The sequence below is a fragment of the Haemaphysalis longicornis genome, unplaced genomic scaffold (assembly GCF_048455015.1).
Source record: "Haemaphysalis longicornis isolate Haplotype H1 unplaced genomic scaffold, Haemaphysalis longicornis Haplotype H1 scaffold_30, whole genome shotgun sequence".
Lineage (NCBI taxonomy): Eukaryota > Metazoa > Arthropoda > Arachnida > Ixodida > Ixodidae > Haemaphysalis > Haemaphysalis longicornis.
The window spans coordinates 4,109-26,710 of record NW_027526336.1 but is presented as its reverse complement, the minus strand read 5'-3'; the positions used below and the strand labels follow the sequence as shown (position 1 = coordinate 26,710).

The 22,602-nt window shown below is 52.3% G+C and overlaps 1 protein-coding gene across 1 annotated transcript; it reads left to right on the top strand.

Moving 5' to 3' along the window:
- The first annotated feature begins 1,524 nt into the window (after positions 1-1,524).
- Positions 1,525-3,672, top strand: LOC144177738 (uncharacterized). The gene is made up of 2 exons (XM_077705319.1): positions 1,525-2,097; positions 2,140-3,672. Exons 1-2 carry the CDS (start codon positions 1,525-1,527, stop codon positions 3,670-3,672), a joined length of 2,106 nt encoding a protein of 701 aa, XP_077561445.1.
- Positions 3,673-22,602: the final 18,930 nt, after the last annotated feature.

The window sequence follows — 22,602 nt, the reverse complement described above, 5'->3', positions numbered from 1 at the left end:
CTTTACTGAGTGGGGTGAAAGAAACTCTGCGTGGCGGATGTCTGAAGAGAAAGGAATGAGCATCGGGCGAGGCCTCAAGTTAGCAATGGAGAGAGACAAGATGCTCATGCATTCCCATCAGTCCAACAATAGATTTCCTTTTTTTCCATCGAGATATACGACTGATTGAGGCAAAGTCTGTACTCGACAGCACAAAAAAGGCATTTATAGGCGCTTAAAAGCTTGTATAGGCACGAACCTCAAAATAGGCACGTATAGGCACAATCAACTATTGCTTAAAATGTTCCCCTTCCTTTAGTTCATGCTTATATGTTAAATAGGCTCGATACGGACTGGAATAAAAAATAGGCATTTTGCCTAAAGTTCCGGTCTCTAATGATGACTATGACGACGAATACAACTATTCCAACTCATCCGAGGAGGACGAGGAGGAAGACGACGATGATGAGGATGCAGATATCGACCTAGAAGACTACGAAGCGGTACTCAATGACGAACTCAAACTGCATCAGCAGCAGCAGCAGTAGCAACATCATCATCAGCAGCAGCAGCAGCAGCAACAACATCACCAGCAGCAACAGCAGCAACATCAACAACAACGACCCCCCTGGGAATGGGGTTACATTGACAGCAACTACATGATTGCGCTGCCTGACAGTTGCGAAGACGAAGAGGATCCGCTGCTCTACGAGAACAACCGCCGCCGCCGCCGCCGCCGGCGACGGCGGCGGCGGTCGCTTAAATTGAGGTGGGTCATCATCACCATCATCATCACCCGATATACCCAACTGTTGCTGTCTGCGTTTCAATTCTTCTATGAGAGAGAGAGGGGCTCCGCCCTGCATCGGATTACCGCGGCCAGATGCGCGTATGCGAGGAGGTGGCTTGCGTGTAACGGCCGCCGCCGCCGGTTGAGCGGTGGTGGTGCCGGCGTAGGGTTTGGTGGCAACTATTATGCCACTTCGTTCGCAGCAATTTATCTTTTGCGAGGTGGCTATCACGACAACGGCCGACGAATCCTCCACGTGAGACGGGCCCCCGATGTATTTGTGGTTATCGTTGCGGCGCAACCAGAAGCACGACCAACACCAACGTCTGTTGTAGCCCTTGTGGGAACCCGCTGTTGCGATGGCCCCGTTGCACGCTTCGCACTTTTGAGTCGGGAGCAGCTCATTTTCTCGTTTCAGACTCCTCACGTACGTTCGAACTACTTCTATGGCTCCGTCTATGGTAGTCGTGTCCAACTTTAGCTGCACGCCAACTTGGCGCACTACTTGATCTATCCACTTGCGCGGATGACAGGCCGCCTGAAATTTGTTGATTATGATGAGCAGCAGATGAGCAGCAGAAGAAGAAAAAGAAGTCTGCTGCTATACCAAGTTGCGACCTTTACTGTGACGATGACTGCGACGATGACGACGTCCCCCCTCTGGACGACATCATTGAGCAAAAGAAAGGGAGGATGACGGCAAGTTTGCGAGACCAAAGATCGTGTCCAGCACGCCCGGGCGCATTGTCATCGACATGTACCCCGTCATTCGAGACGGCAAGAAGATGGACTCTTACAAGCTCAACGATGTGGCGAAGACTTCGCTGGGCGAGGAAAAGGACGACGTTCCGTACAAGGAGATTGCGGGGCTGCATCGCGACGGCGGACCCGACGGTCGCAAGAAGATTGCAGACTATTGCGTGCAAGATACTTTGCTGCCTCTCAAGCTAATGGCATTCACCTACACCATCACCAGTGCCCTCGAGATCAACAGAATCTCGCACGTGCCCATGAGGTACGTGTACGGAAGGGGACAGCAGATTCGCGTCCTGACTACGGTCTTGGTGGAGTCTGTTCTTCAGGGCGGGTACCTGTTTCCGTCCTTTGCATACTGTCCCCGGGCCCTTCGAGAGGTCAAGTCGTACAAGGGAGCCACGGTCGTGCACCCCAAGATTGGCTTCTACGTGGACCCGGTGATCACGCTCGACTTTGAGTCGCTGTATCCGAGCACCATGAGGACGGGCAACTTCTGCATAACTTCTTGGGTGTGGCCCGAAGACGGGGACACGTTTTGCACCAGGGAGGCCGGCTTTGTGACGCGCGACGAGGTGTAGGCGCGGAGCGCCAAGGAACCGTGCCTGGCCGCGCAGCACGACGACGACTCGGTCACCAAGGCTCGCTGGGCTCGCTCGCTCGACAGGATTGCCGCAAAGAAGGTCAAGTCCAAGGCGGACCTGGCCTTTCTCCATTTGCACAAGTCTTACGTGGAGGTGTGGGACTACATTCGGCCCAATATGGCCCGGTTGGAGCAGGGCTCGCCTCAGGGCAGCAAGGAGAACCACGACTACTTTGTGCAGACGAGCGTGCGTGAAGGGGTGATGCCGTGCATGCTGCTCAAGCTCATCGACGCTCGAAGGCAGGTGAAGAAGCAGATGGCCACCGAGACCGACCCGACCAAGAAGATTGTGCTCAACGAGCGTCAGATATCCATCAAGGTGATCGCCAACTCGGTGTACGGCTTTTGCGCAGTCTCGCCGTCTTCCGAGTACGCGCTGCTGCCGTGTCAGCCGGTGTCGAGATCGGTCACCAACATGGGCCGCACGTTGATTGGGGCCACCATCTACCACGTGCTGGATTACTCTAACCAACACAGTCTGGGACTGAGGATCGTCTACGGAGACACCGACTCGGTCATGATACTGACGACGCACGGCACGACGCTGGCCGCAGCGGAAGAGCTGGGCGACAGGCTGGCGAAGCACATCACGGACAAGTTTCCGGGCGTGATCAATCTGTGTTACGAGAAGACGTACATGCCCTACCTGCTCGAGGCCAAGAAGCGCTACGTGGGTGGTCACTACACGAACGGCACCTTCAACAAGCTAGACTACAAGGGCATCGAGATTGTGCGCAGGGACTGTTGCCGCTACGTGTCCGAGGCGTTGAGGCTGATGATTCACGAGCTCATGACTACCTCGTCTATTAAGAGTGCCTGCGAGACGGTCAGGAGAAGCGTGCTGGGCGTGCGCGAGGCCCCCCAGGAGAGCCTGGTCATATCCAAGACTTTCAAGAAGGAGAACCCTCACCTGCCGCACTACCAGCTGGTGCTGCGCATCAAGAGGAGGGGCGATGCCATCGCGCCTCAGATTGGAGACCGAGTCCCCTACATTTTGTGCGCGGTCTGCACGTCCGACCGCGAGGACCAGAAAATGTGCAACCTGTCCGACCACGTGGAGGACACGGTCGTCGCGCTCAAGCGGAAGATACCCATCGACTACTCTTACTACACAGACGCAGTGGTGACTTCCCTGTCTCGGTACCTGAAGGTGCCCCTGTTTTGCAACACGCTCACTCGGTCCGAGATGGAGTTTGCCCAGAGTCTCACGCGGCCTTACCTGAGGCAACTGGGCGCGAAGAAGTTCGAAGACCTGGAAGACGCGCAAGTGCAGCAGATTGCACAGCTAGTCATTCTGAACGACATCGCCGGCGGACGGAGCGAAGGCAGCAGCAAGCAGCAACGCTCCCTCAACCAGTCGTTCAAGGCAACGTGCAAACGGGCCGCAACGGTTCGCGAGAGTGTCCTGCTCAAGAACAGCATGCGGGCATTTCTGCAGCGTGCTCAAAAGAAAAGAACAAACGACGAGGAGTCTGCTGCTACGCAGAAGAAACAGAAGAAACTTTAATCTTTTTCTTTCGCCTCCGTCTAACGACTGGAGCCCGTAGTGGTTGGCAGTTTCTAATAAACGCTTCTGGTTGTGCGGGAATGCTGTAGTCGATGTGAATTGTTATGGTGGCGATCCTTCCCCCATTATTACATGCGGTCGTCGTCGTTGCTGCGGTGTCGTGCGGAGTAGGAGAACAGCATCCCACGGCGACATCACGAATAACGCGCGCAGTTTCTGTCGCGGCCATCGTGCCGCCGCTGCTGTGGAAAATGAGATAACAACGCGTATATCAGACTTCCGGTATCGCGATATTTATAAATTCTTTCTATAGTAGTTCTTTCTATTCTTTCTGTAGGCCCATATAATATAATATTCTATATTCTATAAATAAATATTGTATAAATTCTTTCTATAGGCCCATAGTAGTTCTTGACATTCCCGGGGGTGTCTCATTCCAGGATCGGTCAACAAGTTCTGCAGGTAACGCACAAACAGTGCCGGATTGCATTTGTCTGCGATGGGCAAGCGTAAACGGGACGCGGTTGCTCCTGCCGCCGTGGCTTCGGCTTCTCTTTCTACTTCCTCTTCCTCGGCTCCTTCCCTGGACAGTTTGAAGACTTTCGCCCTGTGCATGTTCGGGTGTGATGTGGATCTCAACTCGCTGAAGACCTTACTGGAATGTGCATGTGCGATGAAGCGGGAAAGCAAAGTTTTGCTTGCCACTATACTGCTCAAAAATGTGACCAGCAAGTGCACGTGCCTGGGATCTGCTATAACGCTGTCGACAGACGCCGAGAAGATGTGCTCGATGATCGCCAGCAAAGTAACTGTTCAACACGTAAAATGTATTCCGAAGGAAGGTGCGCGCAACGCCAGAAATTGTATTTTGGACGTTATCGGCGGGAATAGCAGCATGCACGTTGTGCCGGCCGTAGTCAGAGCTGCAAAAAAAAGGGGATGAAGTACGATGACGAATATATCTGCAAGATGATGAGGAGGACCGTTTATGGAACGGGCACCACCCGCGGCAAACTCTTGGACAAATGTTTCGGTCTGTGTGATGGCGGAAATGGCAACAGCAAGTCAAAGAATTCGTCGTGGAAGCAGAAAAAGAAGCGGAGGCGCATGTGTCGCAGAACCGGCGTTGGCCTACGCCGCCGCAACGAAGACGATGATGATGAAGAGTACCTCGATGATGATGATAACGATGATGACTAGAGACCGGAAGTTTAGGCACTAAAAAAACGGGTTTTAGGCGCCTATTGAAGGCGCTCAAAATTGAAATTTAGGCATATATAGGCACTAAGTACTACCATATAGGCATATATAGGCTCGAATAATATTTACTCAGGCGGCGTATTTCAGTGCAATTTTTCGGTTTAGAGTAAACACAGGCTACAAACATCGGTATTTTGAAAATGCAAGTTTATTTTCTTCATAAAACACTCAAGGGTGACGATTTCAAGATATCTAGGGTGACGCAACACTGTGCGAAAGGCTGTGGAAGCAGTGGCAAACAAGCACCATCTCCAGGTTTTCGGGCTTGAAGTTGTGCCTTCTGTCAGTCAATATCGTCTTGTACGCAGAGAAAGAACGCTCCACATCCACTGAGGTTAGCGGAGCGTACTTGTACTTTGGCACGTTGGATGTTTTGATTCCATCTGGAATCGCGGTATGTCCGCCGCTCAAAACCTCAGACAGTTCCGTCAGCGTCGAAAATCCGGGATTTCTGTCCAACACAGACTTAAGCTTCTCTATAGCTCTGTCAGCAACCGGTCCCCTGGGAGCACTAGCGAACCTTTCCTGTGCGTCCAAAATCAGCTGAATATTTTCAGTCAGCGTTGTGCCCGAACTTTCAAGTTTCTGTATTGTTGTTGCCAAGAACGTGAAATGGGCACACAAATAGGCCAAGTCACATGCAAGTGTAACATCATGTAGAACCTTCTGGGCCCTTCTCACGGCGACACTCTCATCTTCAGCAAAGCTGCTTACAACAGCCTTGACACCGTTTAAGTGTTGGTTGTAGTATTCCACTGCCGTCAGCCAAGTTCCCCAGCGGGTAACAACAGGCTCCGGTGGAAGAGGTACACCCGGCAGCTGCTCCCTGAAAGCACGAACGCGGGAAGGAGCCTTGAGGAACACCGCCTTCCCTACAGCTATCAGTTCGTTGACCGAACTGAACGACTTTCGTAGCTCTTCACACACCCGATGAATCCCGTGAGCAAGACAAGTGACGTGCAATAGTTCTGGGTAAAAAACCTTGAGAAGTGCACCAGCCTTAAGCATATAAGCTGCTGCATCTGTGTAGAGCAGCAGTACTCGGTCGTCGTGGGCTCCGGAGGGGTACAGAAGCTTCAATGACGAGTTCACGAAGCGGGCGATGGTCTCTCCGCTAGTTTTTTCTAGCTCTTTTGAGCAAACCAGGAAGGGTGTTGTTTTCTCTTCTGCGTCAAGCTTTCCGACTACAAAGTGACCGAGTACTCGTCCGGTGACATCTGTCGTCTCGTCCACAGAAATCCAAATGTGGAATTCACCGATTTCTCTTCTAATTTCTTGTAGCGTCTTCTCGTACAGTGGTCGCAGGTACTCCTTGCGAAGAGTCGACTCTGATGGTACCTTTTGTTTGCAGTACTTTTGCAAGAAATTCTTGAAAGTCTTGTTTTCGATTTTCGCCCAAGGGATGTTAGCAGCGACTAATGCTTCGCACAGGTCAGCGCTGAATTCACTTTTTTTTCCTTGAGCAATACTTTCAGCCAGGAACGATTGTCTTGATGTCGACGGCTGGTTGCGCAGAGCATTGGCTTGATGCAGTGCTGTTCTTTCATGCTGCTGCAAGTGGAACTTTTTTTCACAGGGTACCTGCGCGAAGAAAACAGTAACGAAAACTAAGATATTGCGTAAGGCACGTGAAACGTTGCTAGTGTACTTTTGCTTTTAGTCATGTAGAGTTGTAAACCTGACAATAGCTCAAGGAATGGCGAAGTTGGCCAGCTGCGCAATAGCAGGTAACCGTTTTTAAAATCATGATGCTTATACAACAATCCGACCAACACTGTGCCGGAAATTTTCAATAAGGAAGCCAGTTCCCGAATTAGGTTGCAAACATTGCACAACAATGAATAGCAGTTACCGTAAAAAGTTCTTAAAACGCACATTATTGGCAAGTTCTGAGCATTCAGAATAAATTTAGCGTAAGCACTGTTGGAGGCGTCACGTTTACGGTTGGTCCAGTGTTCACGTCAAGTGCATGATATCGTTAATTAAGATCAAGTGGAAAGTATTGTATTCTCACCTGCTTTCCGCAGGGTTGGCAGAATACTGTTTCTCCGTCGACGGTGTAGCACTGCGATCCACTGGTCCATTGCCGGATAAGGACACTTTTCGGCGTCTTAATCTTCGGCATTCGTCGGCAGGCTTCGGACGGATTACGGAGAGAGCAGAAACGCCAACTACGCTGACGTGCTGGCTGTAGTGATAGGGTCAATAGGTTTTCTCTTAATCTTGCCACAAGCTAGCCTCGCGCTGCCTCTCTAGGGCACGCTCTAGCCTCGCCCGCGTGCAATCTGCGCTGCAATATTCTCGACACCAAACAAATCCGACCTTTTTTTTGGGGGGGGGGAGGGATTCGCGAGCAATTTGTAATTGTTTTGCATTGTTTAGAAAGGCTTTTCGAAATCCCGTCCGAGGTAAATAAGTGGGAAAGGGTTCAGATTTATTTGCAATTTTTTAAGCAGAAGGAAAGGCGTGAAAGTCAATGTTGCGCATCTTGCCGAGAGAGTAGCTGAGCTTTCCCGCAGTACCGTCCTGGCCTTGAGAGGTAGGGCTTCCATTGGCCGGCTCCCTCGCAGGCTGGCGCTTGCGCGCTATCGTTGGGGGCGCTAGCAGACGACGCGCCGACGGAACCCGCAAGAATCTTTTTATGCCGCTAGCATTCAATAAAAACCCTTAAAAAATGCTAAATACAACGTTTTCAATTGCTCTCTTGTTTTCTTCCAAACAAGCCAGTGCGAACCCATTTCCAACGCCAGCGCGCCTCGTCATTTTCATTACTTCATACCCCCATTCACAAACATACTGTTTTCTATACTCGCTGCACGCCGACTGGTTGGGGGACAACGCGTACTCTTTATTTTCACCTTGCATGCCTTGCAGACTAAATTCGACGAGACCATTCCTCAAAACACGTGTTCTCCTGTCTGTGACAAAACAATTTATGCCACTGTTAGCACTGTATTATTGCGCGAACAATATATAGGGCATTTCGGGTAATATTTCCGTCGCTACGCGTCACTCTGTCAAACAGCCAGCGACATAAACCCAAAAACGGTAAAGTGAGATAGCGCTTAGAGATCGCCGGCTGCGTGAGTGACGAGAGCGACGGTGCTAAGAATACTTTAACAGGAGTGCGACTGAGCGGCAGCTGCCTCTGCAGACGTGCCCGTCAGTCACGGGGAGTCTCGGCGGGTCTCTGTGACTCCTGCCACTGATTGCCCGCGTTGTATAATTATCGAGCACGCAGCCAGTTTAGGGTGGCAAACGAGGAAGAAATGAAAAATACTGCGGCTAATGGCGATACTGGCAGACTACAAAAGGAAAGACAGGCAGCCAAAGCCGCTGCTAGAGCGAGAAAACGAGACCGCTGAGATTATTAGAACGCTAAGCATGGTTGGCATAGTGTAGGAAGAAGATGATGATATTTTTGTGGTTATACGCTTTACTGAGTGGGGTGAAAGAAACTCTGCGTGGCGGATGTCTGAAGAGAAAGGAATGAGCATCGGGCGAGGCCTCAAGTTAGCAATGGAGAGAGACAAGATGCTCATGCATTCCCATCAGTCCAACAATAGATTTCCTTTTTTTCCATCGAGATATACGACTGATTGAGGCAAAGTCTGTACTCGACAGCACAAAAAAGGCATTTATAGGCGCTTAAAAGCTTGTATAGGCACGAACCTCAAAATAGGCACGTATAGGCACAATCAACTATTGCTTAAAATGTTCCCCTTCCTTTAGTTCATGCTTATATGTTAAATAGGCTCGATACGGACTGGAATAAAAAATAGGCATTTTGCCTAAAGTTCCGGTCTCTAATGATGACTATGACGACGAATACAACTATTCCAACTCATCCGAGGAGGACGAGGAGGAAGACGACGATGATGAGGATGCAGATATCGACCTAGAAGACTACGAAGCGGTACTCAATGACGAACTCAAACTGCATCAGCAGCAGCAGCAGTAGCAACATCATCATCAGCAGCAGCAGCAGCAGCAACAACATCACCAGCAGCAACAGCAGCAACATCAACAACAACGACCCCCCTGGGAATGGGGTTACATTGACAGCAACTACATGATTGCGCTGCCTGACAGTTGCGAAGACGAAGAGGATCCGCTGCTCTACGAGAACAACCGCCGCCGCCGCCGCCGCCGGCGACGGCGGCGGCGGTCGCTTAAATTGAGGTGGGTCATCATCACCATCATCATCACCCGATATACCCAACTGTTGCTGTCTGCGTTTCAATTCTTCTATGAGAGAGAGAGGGGCTCCGCCCTGCATCGGATTACCGCGGCCAGATGCGCGTATGCGAGGAGGTGGCTTGCGTGTAACGGCCGCCGCCGCCGGTTGAGCGGTGGTGGTGCCGGCGTAGGGTTTGGTGGCAACTATTATGCCACTTCGTTCGCAGCAATTTATCTTTTGCGAGGTGGCTATCACGACAACGGCCGACGAATCCTCCACGTGAGACGGGCCCCCGATGTATTTGTGGTTATCGTTGCGGCGCAACCAGAAGCACGACCAACACCAACGTCTGTTGTAGCCCTTGTGGGAACCCGCTGTTGCGATGGCCCCGTTGCACGCTTCGCACTTTTGAGTCGGGAGCAGCTCATTTTCTCGTTTCAGACTCCTCACGTACGTTCGAACTACTTCTATGGCTCCGTCTATGGTAGTCGTGTCCAACTTTAGCTGCACGCCAACTTGGCGCACTACTTGATCTATCCACTTGCGCGGATGACAGGCCGCCTGAAATTTGTTGATTAGCGTGCGCAAATCGGCCGTGGCGAGGGTCACTGCGGGGTCGATGCGTCCACCGTTCTCTGGAGACAAGACGAACGTTGCGATCGCGCGCGCGGCATCGTGCGCATACGTACTGCTGGTATTACTGCTCATGAGTACTGACAAATATTATTTTAGTCTTCGACACATTTACGTTTTAACAAGCGCTTGCCGTAATCGCCTTTGTCGTGTCTGATCACCCTAGTGAACGGGTGTTGCGAAAATTCTTTAGCGAATAAGTTTGCTTGATGATTACCGTGATTCGTTTCGAATGTTGCGAGCGTTGTTGCGGCGTTTACTCCAGAACCCGGTGGATTTCTCACTAACACACTCAATGCCGCGTTCATGCCCACCCACCAATCGGGTTCGCATCCGTATCTAGCTATTCTTTCCGTGAACGTGGAGGTTGATGATGATGACGAACATCGTTCCACAATATGCTTACACACCGCCGAGGGGGAACGTACATTCTTAATTTGGGACATTAGCATAATGGTTCTGATAAACGCATCGATGAAAATGCCCACGAATAGAGTCGCACCAACGTCTTCACCGTCGTCTCGACGCGGAAATAGACAGCGTTGTTTGGACATTGCGTACACGGTATCGTAACGCACGCCTCCGAACCACGGACTTCTGTGTTTGTGACAAAACGATTCGGTTTGCTTTAATACATCGGCGTGTGTAGTCGTTGCACCGGCTCCTAGAAACAAGACGGCAGTAGGTAACGCGTTTCTAACCGGTTGCGTTCTGATAACCGGCGTGCCGGCTGCTGCACGTTCCGCTATGGGCAGTACGGGGTCTGCAGTCTTAAAAGCATCACTTACCAACGCCGTAAACGTTCGATCAGTCGCGTTATTTTGCGGAGTCAGTCTGAGTGCGGCGTTGACGAGACTGTCCAAGGAATGATAAGCGTAGTGCGCGTTTCCGAAACATTTTTTCAGCGCCTCAGATTCTCCACCGCCTTTGGAATGAGACTTGGTCCTTACGAAAGCAAACGGTCCGTTAAAATTCAATATGCGTTGTCCCGGATCGAAAGCGTCCGGACTAAGAAATACAAATTTCTTTAGTGGGGCGTCTATTCCACTTGGATCGCCAATTAGAGAACTTGTAGTGGATTTGTTGAAGTACTGTTCTACTTGTTCTTGATGATTTACTGGTGGAAGAGGTTGAATTACTGGGATGACACTACTATACGGATCGTCACTTATCTGCTGTCCCGGTCTTGCTCCCGCTCCTACAGGATTTAATAACGGATCGTCCTGGTCGGCCTCGAAGAATGGAACGTTGGCCGCCCTACTGAGTCCTTGCAATAAATAATTTCTCAAATATGCAATGACATTGTGTTCCTGCCGTTGTTGTGCCATTTTTGTTAGCTCACACAAAAGGTAAGAAAAAAAATGCAGACCACCTCCTTCATACGCACGTTACAGCGCGCACTATGGTACGCTCCGCGAATGACGACTTCATGGGCGGATCAAATTAGAGTATCCAAACCTTTTTTGCGTCTCTTCGGCAATAGTCCCAGCGATAGGGTTGGTGGAAATGCACCCGCTAAAAAGGACGCCTACAAGTCTTCAGAACCCAATACTAAAGTAAAGATCAACGGTAAAGAGTACACAATTGAAACAATGCCACTGTACATGACCAACGAAGGAAGAAGCGCGTGGCCGGAGTGGACGCTCATCTCGCTCTGGAAGACCCATTGACTGGAGACGCCGCTTTGGTTAAGGTCAATGCGTGTGTGGACCAGTGGATATTTGATCTGTTACTGTGCGAAAGCAAGACTCCCGCAACTGCCGGACATGAACACAAACCTTACTTTGTCAACGGCACCGTCTCCGGAGAAAGAAACACTCTGTACGCCGACACGCGCGCACAGGCACTCGCTGCGCTCACGAACGTTGACGAGCTCAACACCATAGACGAGAACACCGGCGGTGGACTATCCGTCCCACTGACGCCTTCTCTGTTCGCAAGACACTACACTACCAAAGAAGACTTCAACAACATTCCACCGGTGGCCGTTAAAATATTTATATCAATGTTTGGCTTTCACGGTGACGAACGTATAATGCAATCTAAAGACTATAGGCACTTGTACGGCATTGGATGCGAACTGACACTCGCAGTGTCGAATGTGAAGCGAGATCTTATTATGCCTATACTAAAGAGCGATGTACCGTCTTTGCAATCGCAACAATTTGTGAAAGATCACCGGTTCGTGCAACTAATGCAATCGGCGTGTCCGTATTACGGAACGTCCGGGGCAATAGTCATGGCAGCGTTTCTTGCCGCCTACAACAAGATTGTTGACGAACATGGTAAGCGAATAGCGTTTGGAGTAAACATTTGGTCATCGAGTACACCACTTACAGTAGATGCAGTTACACCCATGAATCCCGTACCGGGCAAAGATCTAATTGAACAATACATCAGACAAGCTCAACAGGGGGCTAAGGCAACCGAACTTCCAACGTTGGTTCCCATTGACGATGCAAAGAATTACGCAAATTCTTAGCAAATGACATTTTTATTCCAATGCTAAAGCACTACTTTCGATCTGCTTTGCATCTCGGTAGCAAAGGAAGATATGCACTCGAACATACGTTTACACCGGCAAGTACAACCAACGATTCCAAAGTGAACGATGTGTGGGTCAAAGCCAACCTACCCTCCGCCGCACTCATGTTTCGCAGTCCCGGAGCGTTGAATTCCAAGTATCCCGGATTGACGTTGTTCGACCGCAAGGCCAATAGGGTCATGTCAAACGAGGACGTGGTGTCGTCTGAAGAATTGGACATTGCCAAGGCAATCAATGGGGACGAAGACAGTAATTACGTGGTTCTGATATCTCCCATGACAAACCCCAATTCGCACTTGCGAATGCCGCCGATGGAGATTGCTCACTACGCCAAAGCTTACGAAGGATGAACGCCAGCGAGACCGAAGGCAATGTCTTTGCGATCCCCTCCCCGCCCGCCGGCGGTACTTTTAGAGGCCGCCTTGAACGCTGCTGCAAAGTCGGCAGTTGTGAATGCCTTCTTGTGGTCATTATGAAGACCGTTGTCATTCCCGCGTTGCTCCTGGTTGTTGGGTTGATCGTGATCCTTTTTATCGTCGCTACTGCCACCGACAATGCGATTCAATACTTTGGACATGAGGTTGGGCAGCTCCGAGTTCATGAACACGTCCAAGAGTTCGTTGATGGTTAGCACGTGCTCCAACGCAAGCAATTGCTTGGCCTCGTCCGGGTTGCTGTAAACGTACCGCGCGCTCGCCCACGGCAGTGCAATATCGGCAAATTGACGTATCAACGCGCTGTCACTCGGCGACATGTACTTGCTGGACACCTTGTCCATCAACATGCACAGATTGTCAAAGTTGTGAGACGTCTTGTCTCGCATCAGCGAATCTATACCGCTGTACACCACGCTGTGTTTGGTGTAAGATTCGGTTAGGGGCCGAGAAATGTTCTGCTTAAAGTGATTCATGAATTTGCTCAGCAGAGCGGACAGGTCGCTCGACAGCAGCGTCATTTGAACTTTGTCCACGGCCACTCCAGTTGGGCGCATGTGTTGTGCAACCCCCATGGGCATGCCGGTATTGTCGTACGTGGTGAGGATGATTTCCTGCGTGTAATGCGAGCCCTCGATGAATCCGCAGTTTGTCAGATACGAAGTTATAAAGTACGTTTCATTGTATCTGTACATCAATGTGAGCACGTATCCGATTATGGAAGACACCGCATCCGCGATTAGACGCATACTATCCTCGCCGCCGCCGCCCGTTATCCCACGACCGCCAGAGCGGCCTTCTTGCAGTCTTCGCGTGGCAAACGCTGGAACGTGATCGACCACGAGCATGCACGCATCGTAACGCTCGCTAAACCCAAGCAAGTGTATCGTCGCCACTTCGTCCATCACGGAAGCAATGTCTGTCGGAGCCACGAGATTGCGCACTTTGCGATGTTGATGTACAGTTGAAGAAGAAGAGGAAGAAGACGGCATGATGTTTGGTTCGGAATACTTGAGAAAAGACACAAAGCTACCCTCCGTGCAAATGTACTTGTGTATCTTCTGATTGAGCGCGGACGTGGCTTGACGCACATTATCAGTGAGCAGTCTGTACTGCTTGTGTTTCTTTCGTCTCTTTTCGACGTCCATGCGATCGCTACACGCCATCGTGTAATGCTGCGGCTGCGATGGACCGAATAGCATACTGAATAAATCCAAATTTGTACCTTGTGGTTGTTGATGATGTTGTTGTTGTTGTTCGTTACTTCGGTCAATCTTTTTCGCAGTCTTCTTATTTGGCGTCTGTAAATGCATCATTGACGGATTTGCCCGAAGAGTTGCTCGTATGAGACACAACAATCTATGAAAGAGAAAGTCCAATTGCAACTTGAACATTAGGGTAAACGGATTGCAGTACTTCACAATGCAAAACGCCTTGTTTGCTGCGTTGAGCGCGTTTGAAAGCATTTCGTCGTCCACATTGGTTTCGCGGTAGTACTTCTTGATCCTCTTGTTGGCTGCCCTGGCCGCCTTTATGTAATAGTCGTAACTGCGGTGCTGGATGCACTTCTGTATGGCATCGTTGAAATCAACCACCACTCTCATATACGCGTTGTATTCCCGTATCATCATGGCAGGTAGGAGCCCTTGCAGCTGCCATACTTCGTAGGCTCTATACTTGTGCATCAAATGTATCTGTTCTGCAAACTTGAATATCGTAATGTTGATAATTATTTGGAGTAGCAGATTGAAGACTTCTAGTCGCGTGAGACTGTCGTCAATGTTAAAGATAGCATTCACAACCTCCTCGTCCACAATGTATGGATACGATCTGGATATGTCCTCCACAAATTTATGCAATATCACGTACAGTTCGTCTCCGCTCATGTAATCATCATCGGAATCATCGTCCGAATCATCGTATTCCTCGCGCGGATTGTAATACTGTCGTTTCTTCTCGGCTTTGCGCTTCTTCTCAGCATCATCATCATCGCTATCGCTTTCGCTTTCGCTGCTGCTGCTGCTGCTGCTGCTAACCGAACGTTTTCGCCGCTTCTTCTTCTTCTTTTTCGTCGTCTTGTCAGATGAAGAAGGCTTGCGTTTCAAAGATGGAGATGGCGTGCAACGTGGCGTTGGCTGCCTTGACGCCACCGGTGACTGCAGCGCCGGCCTAAACATTGGTGACTGTCGCGGAGGAGAAGAGTGCAGCGGCGGCGTTGGGTGTCTAAACATAGGTGGTGACTGGTCGTGTCGTGGCGGAAGCGGCGTTGGGTGTCTAAACATAAGTGGCGACTGCTCGTGTCGCGGTGGGGGCGTTGGGTGTCTAAACGTAAATGGAGAAGAAGACTGCGGAGGCGGCGGCGTTGGGTGTCTAAACTTAAATGCCGACTGTCGCGGAGAAGAAGACTGCGGTGTCGGTGGCGGCGTTCTAAACATTGGCGGCGACTGCGGCGGCGGCGGCGTTGGCGGAGCAGACTGCGTCGGCAGAGGTGACGGCCTAAACGGCGGCGGTGACAAATACGAATTGTACACTGGGGACCGGGGAGGTTCGTATTTGGGTGTGTTCAACACCTCCACTACTGGTGATGATGGAGGCGGCGGCGGCGGGGGAGGAGTGCTAAACATTGATCTCGATAGATTTACATCGAATAACAGAGTAGAGGGAGGCAGTGCCCTGTACTCATTCGCGTCGTGCGTTATGAAAATGTCTCGTATGGGAGAGTACTTCTGGATCATAGTGCCTACGGTTCGCGCCAAAGTTAGGCGTTTACCGTGATCTATATCAACGTCTTCACAGTTGTTGATTGGCACGACCATTTCGTCGTTGTTGCGCAAAATGCGGAGACCGCTGTATATCTGACGAACGGGAACTGCATTGTTGTCGTTGCGCAAGTATGCATTGGGGTTACCCCCGAGCGCGGTGACCCATCTGGCGCGAAACGCCAAACGAGCGGCAATGTCTTCTTCTCCGAAACCCATTACTATAAAACTCTTACATCATCTGTATAGGCTTTACAGCACACACATACACTGTATATTTAAATAAAGATACTGTCGCTCTCAGACAGTTTTACAAAATGGAGTTTCAGTCGGTGAGCACAATCAGCCCCTGCATTTCCGCGGCCTCGAGTCTGTCCAACGCGATTGAAATTGCTATACTTGCAAGGAACCTCAAGACCTTTTCCTCGGGTTCAGACGTACCCACACCGGCCCCCACAACGATGGACAAGGCGTCTGCGGCGGGAGTCGCATTTGCAACCGGTCTATTGGGAGCCGGCATTGCGGGTTATCAATATTACAGGACCAACACCGTCACCAAACAAATTGAAAAACTGGCATTTGGGGCACTAGTATAGTATTACGACGTATTAAAATACTAATAAGAGAAGATGTCGGCACGCAAGAGTCTTCTACCGTATCATCGGCACGGGACTGCGGTGCTCGCCCCAGAAGTCGGAGCTGCTGATCGTCCCACCGCCGGGCAGGTACCGCAAGAAAGTGGCAGAAGAGTCGGCAAACATCCACATACGAACGAGGGACGGCACAGTCATCCCCAGGGTCGCCACTCTCCGGGTCCTCGGCATGCACATCGAGGCCAGCAGAAGCAACAAGACCGCGGTGGACCGCCTCGTCACCAAGATCGGCGCGGCGGCCCGACTCATCCGGAGGGTGTCGACGCGGCACAACGGAATGAAGGAAGCCAGCCTCCTCCGCCTGCTCCAGTCCTTCGCGATGAGCCACGTCGCCTACGTCGGGGCGTTCCACTTCTGGCTGCGCCAGGAGAGGGACCGCATCAACGCGGCCATCCGCAAGGCGTACAGGACGGCCCTGGGCTTGCTAAATAGCACCAGCACGGCCCGGCTGCTCGAGCTCGGGGTGCACAACACCCTCGAGGAGATCAGCGAGGCCCAACGAACGGCGCAACTCAAGCGCCTCGCCACTACGAGCTCGGGCAGGCGTATCCTGGAACGCCTCGGGCTGGCGGGCACGTCGTCGCAGCAGAACGAGACAGCGCAGCAACAGCAGCGGCAGCAGCTCCAGCCGGAGGTGATGGGGCGACTCCGGATCCTCCCGCTGCCCCGCAACGTCCACCCCGACCGCAACCGCGGTCGCAGAGAGGCGAGGGCCCACGCTCTCGCCGCAACGCACGCCAACGACACGGGCGCCCTGTACGTGGACGCCGCCCGGTACACTGACCGACCCGACGCCTACGTAGCGGTGGCGGTCCGCGCCACCACGGGAGAAATATACAGCGCCTGCAGCGTCCGCGTGCCGTGCGCCAGCCAGGCGGAGGAGACGGCGATCGCGCTGGCGCTGACGGATCCGCAGTGCACCACAGTGCTCAGTGACTCGCGCACGGCCATCGCGAACTACGCCAAGAACAACGTATGTGAAAGTGCAGTGCGCGCGGTGAAGTGCAGTGCGGTGATCAGTGCAGCGGTGCCGGCCACCCACCTTCGGTGGTTTCCGGCTCACACCAACATCAGAGGCAACGTGGGCGACGGTCTCCCCAACCGCAACGAGACGGCGGACGCAGCCGCGCGAGGACTGACCAACCGCGCGGCGGCGGTCTCTTCCCCCCTGCCGAGCTCCGCGACAGAGGGAGGCCATCGCGAAGACAACGATGACGAAGACGACAACGACGACGTGGAGTGGGACCCGGAGCCCCTCCTCACGTACGGGGAGGTGCTGGAGTGGTACCGGCTCGGCCGGCGCACTGCTCCGGCGCCCCACCCGGAACTAACACGACAGCAGGCAGTGCTACTACGCCAACTACAAACACAGTCAGTGATCACGCCGGCGCTCGCGCGTCACGTGTGCCCGGACGTGTACGCATGTGACGTGTGTAGTGTGTGCGGGCAACATCGCGCAACTCTGGCCCACATCCTGTGGGACTGTGCAGTGCACCCCGTGGAAGCTGCCGACCTCTACGGCCGGCTGCCGGACACCATAACGAGTGCCGCCTATTCGACGGACCTGAACGCACAAACTCTAGCCGTCCAGCAGCTCGAGGCTGCTCTCGCCAGGCAGAAGCGGAGCGAGTCGCAGACGGGGGGGAAAGGGACGAACTCCCGAGTACCTTTCGCGCACCGCTCACGCCGACACCGGCGGGGCCTAGTCCCGAGGACGTCGTGAACGTGGGTGGGATGTGGAGGCTCTGCGCATCCCGACCTCCCACTCCCTGCTGGCCTCAAATAAAGTCTTTCTCTCTCTCTCTCTCTCTCTCTCTCTACCGTAATATAGCACCATGACCGCCCTGGCCGGCACGGTGAATGCCGCGGCCAACTTAGGTGCCACCGGTGCGTACGTCATCAACAACCGAGCAAAAATGAACACGTATAGCATGATCCTGCCCGCCACGACCGCCGTCAGCGGATCCGTCGTCAACATGCTCGGACAAGCCCACCACACGTTGATGGTAATGGGATGCAACAGCAACAACGACAAGAAAATGCGCGGAGACATGATCGACCAAACGATGTGAAAGCAATAAAAATAATCTTTATTTTTCCTCAAGCAACCGAATGATCGTCGTGCTTCTTTCTGTAGTGACGAAAACCGTATGCCAGACCCAGAGTGGTAAGTATGACGGCCACTATGGCGATTCCCATAAACATTGAGGTGTTGTCGGAACGGTCGTCGTCGTTAGAGTCGTCGTCCTCATCCGCATCTGTTCCAATCTCCCCCCTGTAAGCGGCCATGCACTCGCTGTACGTTGCGGAGTTGCGAATCTTCTCCAGCATCTGGTAGCGTTCGTTCTCCTGGTACCTGTTGGCAAACTCAAACAAGGAGGCGCACTTCAGGGGTGGGGGCGCCTGCGCGTTGTGGCTGGCATTCCTGCGCTGCTGCATAGCCTCTTCGCTGGCTTCGTCCTCGTCCTCTTCGACCCCACCGTATGCAGTTTCCGGATCGTACGACTCGTACGCGTCGTCCGCGTTAGTCAGAAGCTCCGACAGCTTACTTTCCGAGTTACATTTGTCGTTTCCGCCGTTCTTGATGCATTCGATTTGGAAGCTCTTGTAATAGTTATCCTCAATCGCAACCTTGACAAAAGTGGCAAAGTCGCTGCCGCCGCGCTTGCTGGTGGCAACGCAGTTGTCGTGAATGTTGCCTAAAACATCGATAACAAAATTGGTGTTGGCAAAAGAAAAGATGCGCAGTACCTTCCTGCCGTTGCACGTGCCAATCTTGGTGTACGCCATGTCGTAATTGGTCATGGGACTCACGGACTGCACGTCTTTTATGTGAATCTTCTCTTTGTTGCCGGTCTCGTCTTCCACGTCCATGCCCGTGGCCGTGCTACCGTCCCAGATGCCGATTTTGGAGGAGTTCATCTTGCTGTAATACTGCGCAAACGCCCTCGCCGGCTGGCTGTTTCCAACGGAAGATTTCTGAACGAGATAGTCTAGTACAAACGTGGGAGGAAACACGTTGGTGTACACAACGTTCATCAAGTCCGTGTCCCCGTACAGGGCCACGTTGACGGAAGAGATTTGTCCGGTGTTCTCGTCGTAATTTGTGTACGCGTACATGAAACGGCTCAGCACGTTGGCCGAATCGGCCACGGCGAAAATCTCGCCGCCCTCGGTGATCACCAGGTATTCGTAGGGTTTGTCTTTGCTCAGTACGATCAGGGTGTTCCAGTAAAAGTTGGAGATGCTGTACGGCTTGTACTTCTTTGCTTCCTCGTAACTCACCTTGCGGACGCCGGACTGCCACGCGTACAGGGACATGCACACTTCGAGCGTTGGCTAGGCCAACACGCCCGCCCTGACCACTGCAGCGTGAGTTGCGCTGGTTCTGTTGCTGAACGCGGCCTCGGTGTTTGCGATTAGAGTCCGAATGGCGCTCCCCATAATGGGCACGAGTACGGACCTCTCCGAGTACGTCCTGGACGTGCGCGTATTGATGCTCGGCCGTTTGATTGCACCCGGGCCCTCCTTCGTGCAAAATTGAATGTGCATAACGGTGGACTTGTACCCGTCGTACCGCGCAATGTTGGAAAAGTGCCTCATTTCGCGCGCCTCGTCGTCGCTAAATTCCTCCTTCATCCTCTTGGAATTTAGCAGGTTACGCGTCATGACCTTGGGGTTGTACGTAGTGTGTTTGAACCCGAGCAGCCGGCCAAAGTGGCGCAAGACGTAGGCGTAAATCTTTTGCACGGTAATGTGGTGAGGGATAAATATGCCCCTGTCCGAGGTTTGCGTAAACAACGTGACGTTCTTCCCGCCCGGTCTCAGGTTGTAGTACGAACCAACGCTGAACGCAATTACAATGTCGGGTTGTAGAGAGGAGCGATGCATGCGGCGAATGACATTGTCGGGAACGTGTTCCTTGAACAGTGCGATTGAGGACAGGCATAGGATCGTCTGTACCCACACCGCGGCCGCAGTGTCGACCACGGTGTGAAAGTTGCTGGCTTCGATCGGGTCCAAGTGGGGATTCACAATGGTGGTGTACGTAAAAATTTTGGCGGAGCCACCGATGGGCTCTCTCTGGGGGACTGATTCGATCAGCGAGGTGTACGCCGTCGTCTGGCGCAGCTCGAACGTTGCCACCGCCAGCAGCGGCGACAACGCTAGTGAGCACAACAGCAACAAGTTCTTCATTACTTAAAAAAAAGATTAAAACGGAAACGGTGTTGTCGTGGTGGTTGTCGATATCGCGGACGTCGTCGAGTTTTCCCCGACGAATTTCACGATGGATCTGATCCTACCCATCATGACGTTGTGATCGGTGGGACCGCTAAATACGAGCTTCATGATGTTTGGATAGTTGGGTAGGTGAGTCTTCACGAAGGCGAAGATGGCTTCGTAGCGCGCAATCACGTCTTCTTTTACGTCCGAGTAGGAAAAGTAGCGCCACGCTACCCTCACAAAGATGGATTCCAATAACAGACAGGTGATTACCAACATGATGCACATTGTAGTGAACGAGCGAACCTTGCGGCGTTTGGCCATCTTGATGATGCACAGCGCGAGTATGCCGAGAAGGACGTACACCCCAATTGTCAAAAGCGATTCCGTTCCGCTGCCAATCGAGTAGCGGACGACGGAGTACATGCTATAGTGCAGAAAGAAACAATTTGTCAGGCTCATGACGATGGCCGCGATTGCCAGGAGCAGCATGGCGACATTAATCAAGTCGTAAAACTGCTTTTCCTTCCGGCTCATGGGCGTTCCGCGAGCAATGGCCTCGCCGCCGGCGTCGTCGTTGCGCCTTCTACCGCCGCCGCCCATGTTGCGCTCTCTGGACGACATGCCAATCACGTTGAGCATTTTCTGCCTGTGGTTGTCACTGTCTTCGATCTTCTGATTTACATTCATCGTTACTGAAATGCGCTACAAAATACTTTCGGATTGTCGCTCGTTTAAATGTCTAATGACCGCGTCGTTTGGCGTGACGCTGGCGTCGTCCAGCGGTATGCTAAATCCGAACGGTAAATTCCGAAACATTGCATTGCGAGTCCTGACGACTTCTTTCGGTTTACCGTATATAAAGCCGACACCCACCATTGCGGAAATTATTCCGATAGATGCTCCGAGTAACAACGCACTTCCAAGTTGAGGTTGGTGTTTATTGTTCGACGTCATTTTTTGTGATGTTGTCAATACGGGTACGCCTTCAAAGCACTCTTAGTAATGGACGTTTTGATTTTTCCGCCCACTCCTCCTCGCATTCCACTGCGACGGGATAGCGGTAATCCACGAACCGGGGCCTGCTTGAACAGGTAAAATGCAGTGGCGATGGTGGTCGCGGCAACGCTGGCAGCCGATGCGTAGATTGCCAATTGTTTATCGTCCTCCGTCAGTTGTGTGCTCAACCAGCCATTTTCATCTTCCTTGCAAGGCTTCTTGCCTTTGCATCTGATATTGCGCTGCGCTTTATCGTCTAACATTCCCTCGTCTTTCAGTCGGAGCACGGCTTTCTGTAAAGTTCCGTATGCGTTAGTGAGAGTCTCGTTAAACGGCGTGATTACGGCTCCGTTTGCAAACAGCGGGCCCGTGCGCGACAGCCAAATAGTGTCACCGTAAGTAGTGCTGCCGCCTCCGGTGAGGCCAACGTAATTGAGAGTGTCGATGAACAACTGCCGATAATCTGTCGCGCTGTAGTCATTGACCAGTTGTTCCATGTACGAAGCCACCTGTCTGAATAAAATTCTTTCCTGCTCCGTTAACCTTTCGTGTTGGTTGGGGTAGGGTAGTACGAGAGCATCACTGACTAATGCATAGTAGGCCGGTCGTGGTGCTGCTGCTGCTGCTGCATCCGACTGTGGCAGCTCCGTTTCAACGACGGTGGCGGCAGCCGGTGGTGGCGGCGCCGGCTCTGTCGATTCTGTATCATCGGGAGACATAATGTCTGCCTCGTCCGGAATCGCCTTAATCGACGTTCTATTGGTTTCGTCCTCCTTGTGCTTGTCCATCTGTTCAGGTGGAATTGTTTCCGAGCGAATGGAATGCGTGTTCAAAGCGGCCCCCTCGACCCCCACGATTTCGGCATTGTTACACGACACTATGCGATCGGGCTCGTCCTTCTTGTCGTACACCCACATAACACTGTCCACGGTTCTCGTTCCGAATGCGATTGCCGAATCTGGCGCGTCGTCTTCGTCCTTGGTGGTGCTAGTCTGCACCAGACGAAATCGCCTACCGCGATCGTCGTACCACACCGCGAGCGCACCCGCCTTGCCACCGGTGGTGGTTGCCACAAACGCATCGCGCGTGCTGTCGTTGTGCCACTCGGACGGACCGTACAAGTGGCCGTTAAACTTGTTGTACACGGTCGATTCGACCGGCACCCCGTTGACGCTCACTTTGGCTCCCTTGGAAGACGTAAACAGACCGTGGGGCAAGAGGTTGCACATGGATTTGTAACCGT

Excerpts from the sequence above, each read along its gene's own strand:
- LOC144177738 (XM_077705319.1), top strand. The coding sequence starts at position 1,525 with ATGTACCCCGTCATTCGAGACGGCAAGAAGATGGACTCTTACAAGCTC. Across the intron at positions 2,098-2,139 it reads GCTTTGTGACGCGCGACGAG|CACGACGACGACTCGGTCAC; the intron begins GTGTAGGCGCGG and ends CTGGCCGCGCAG.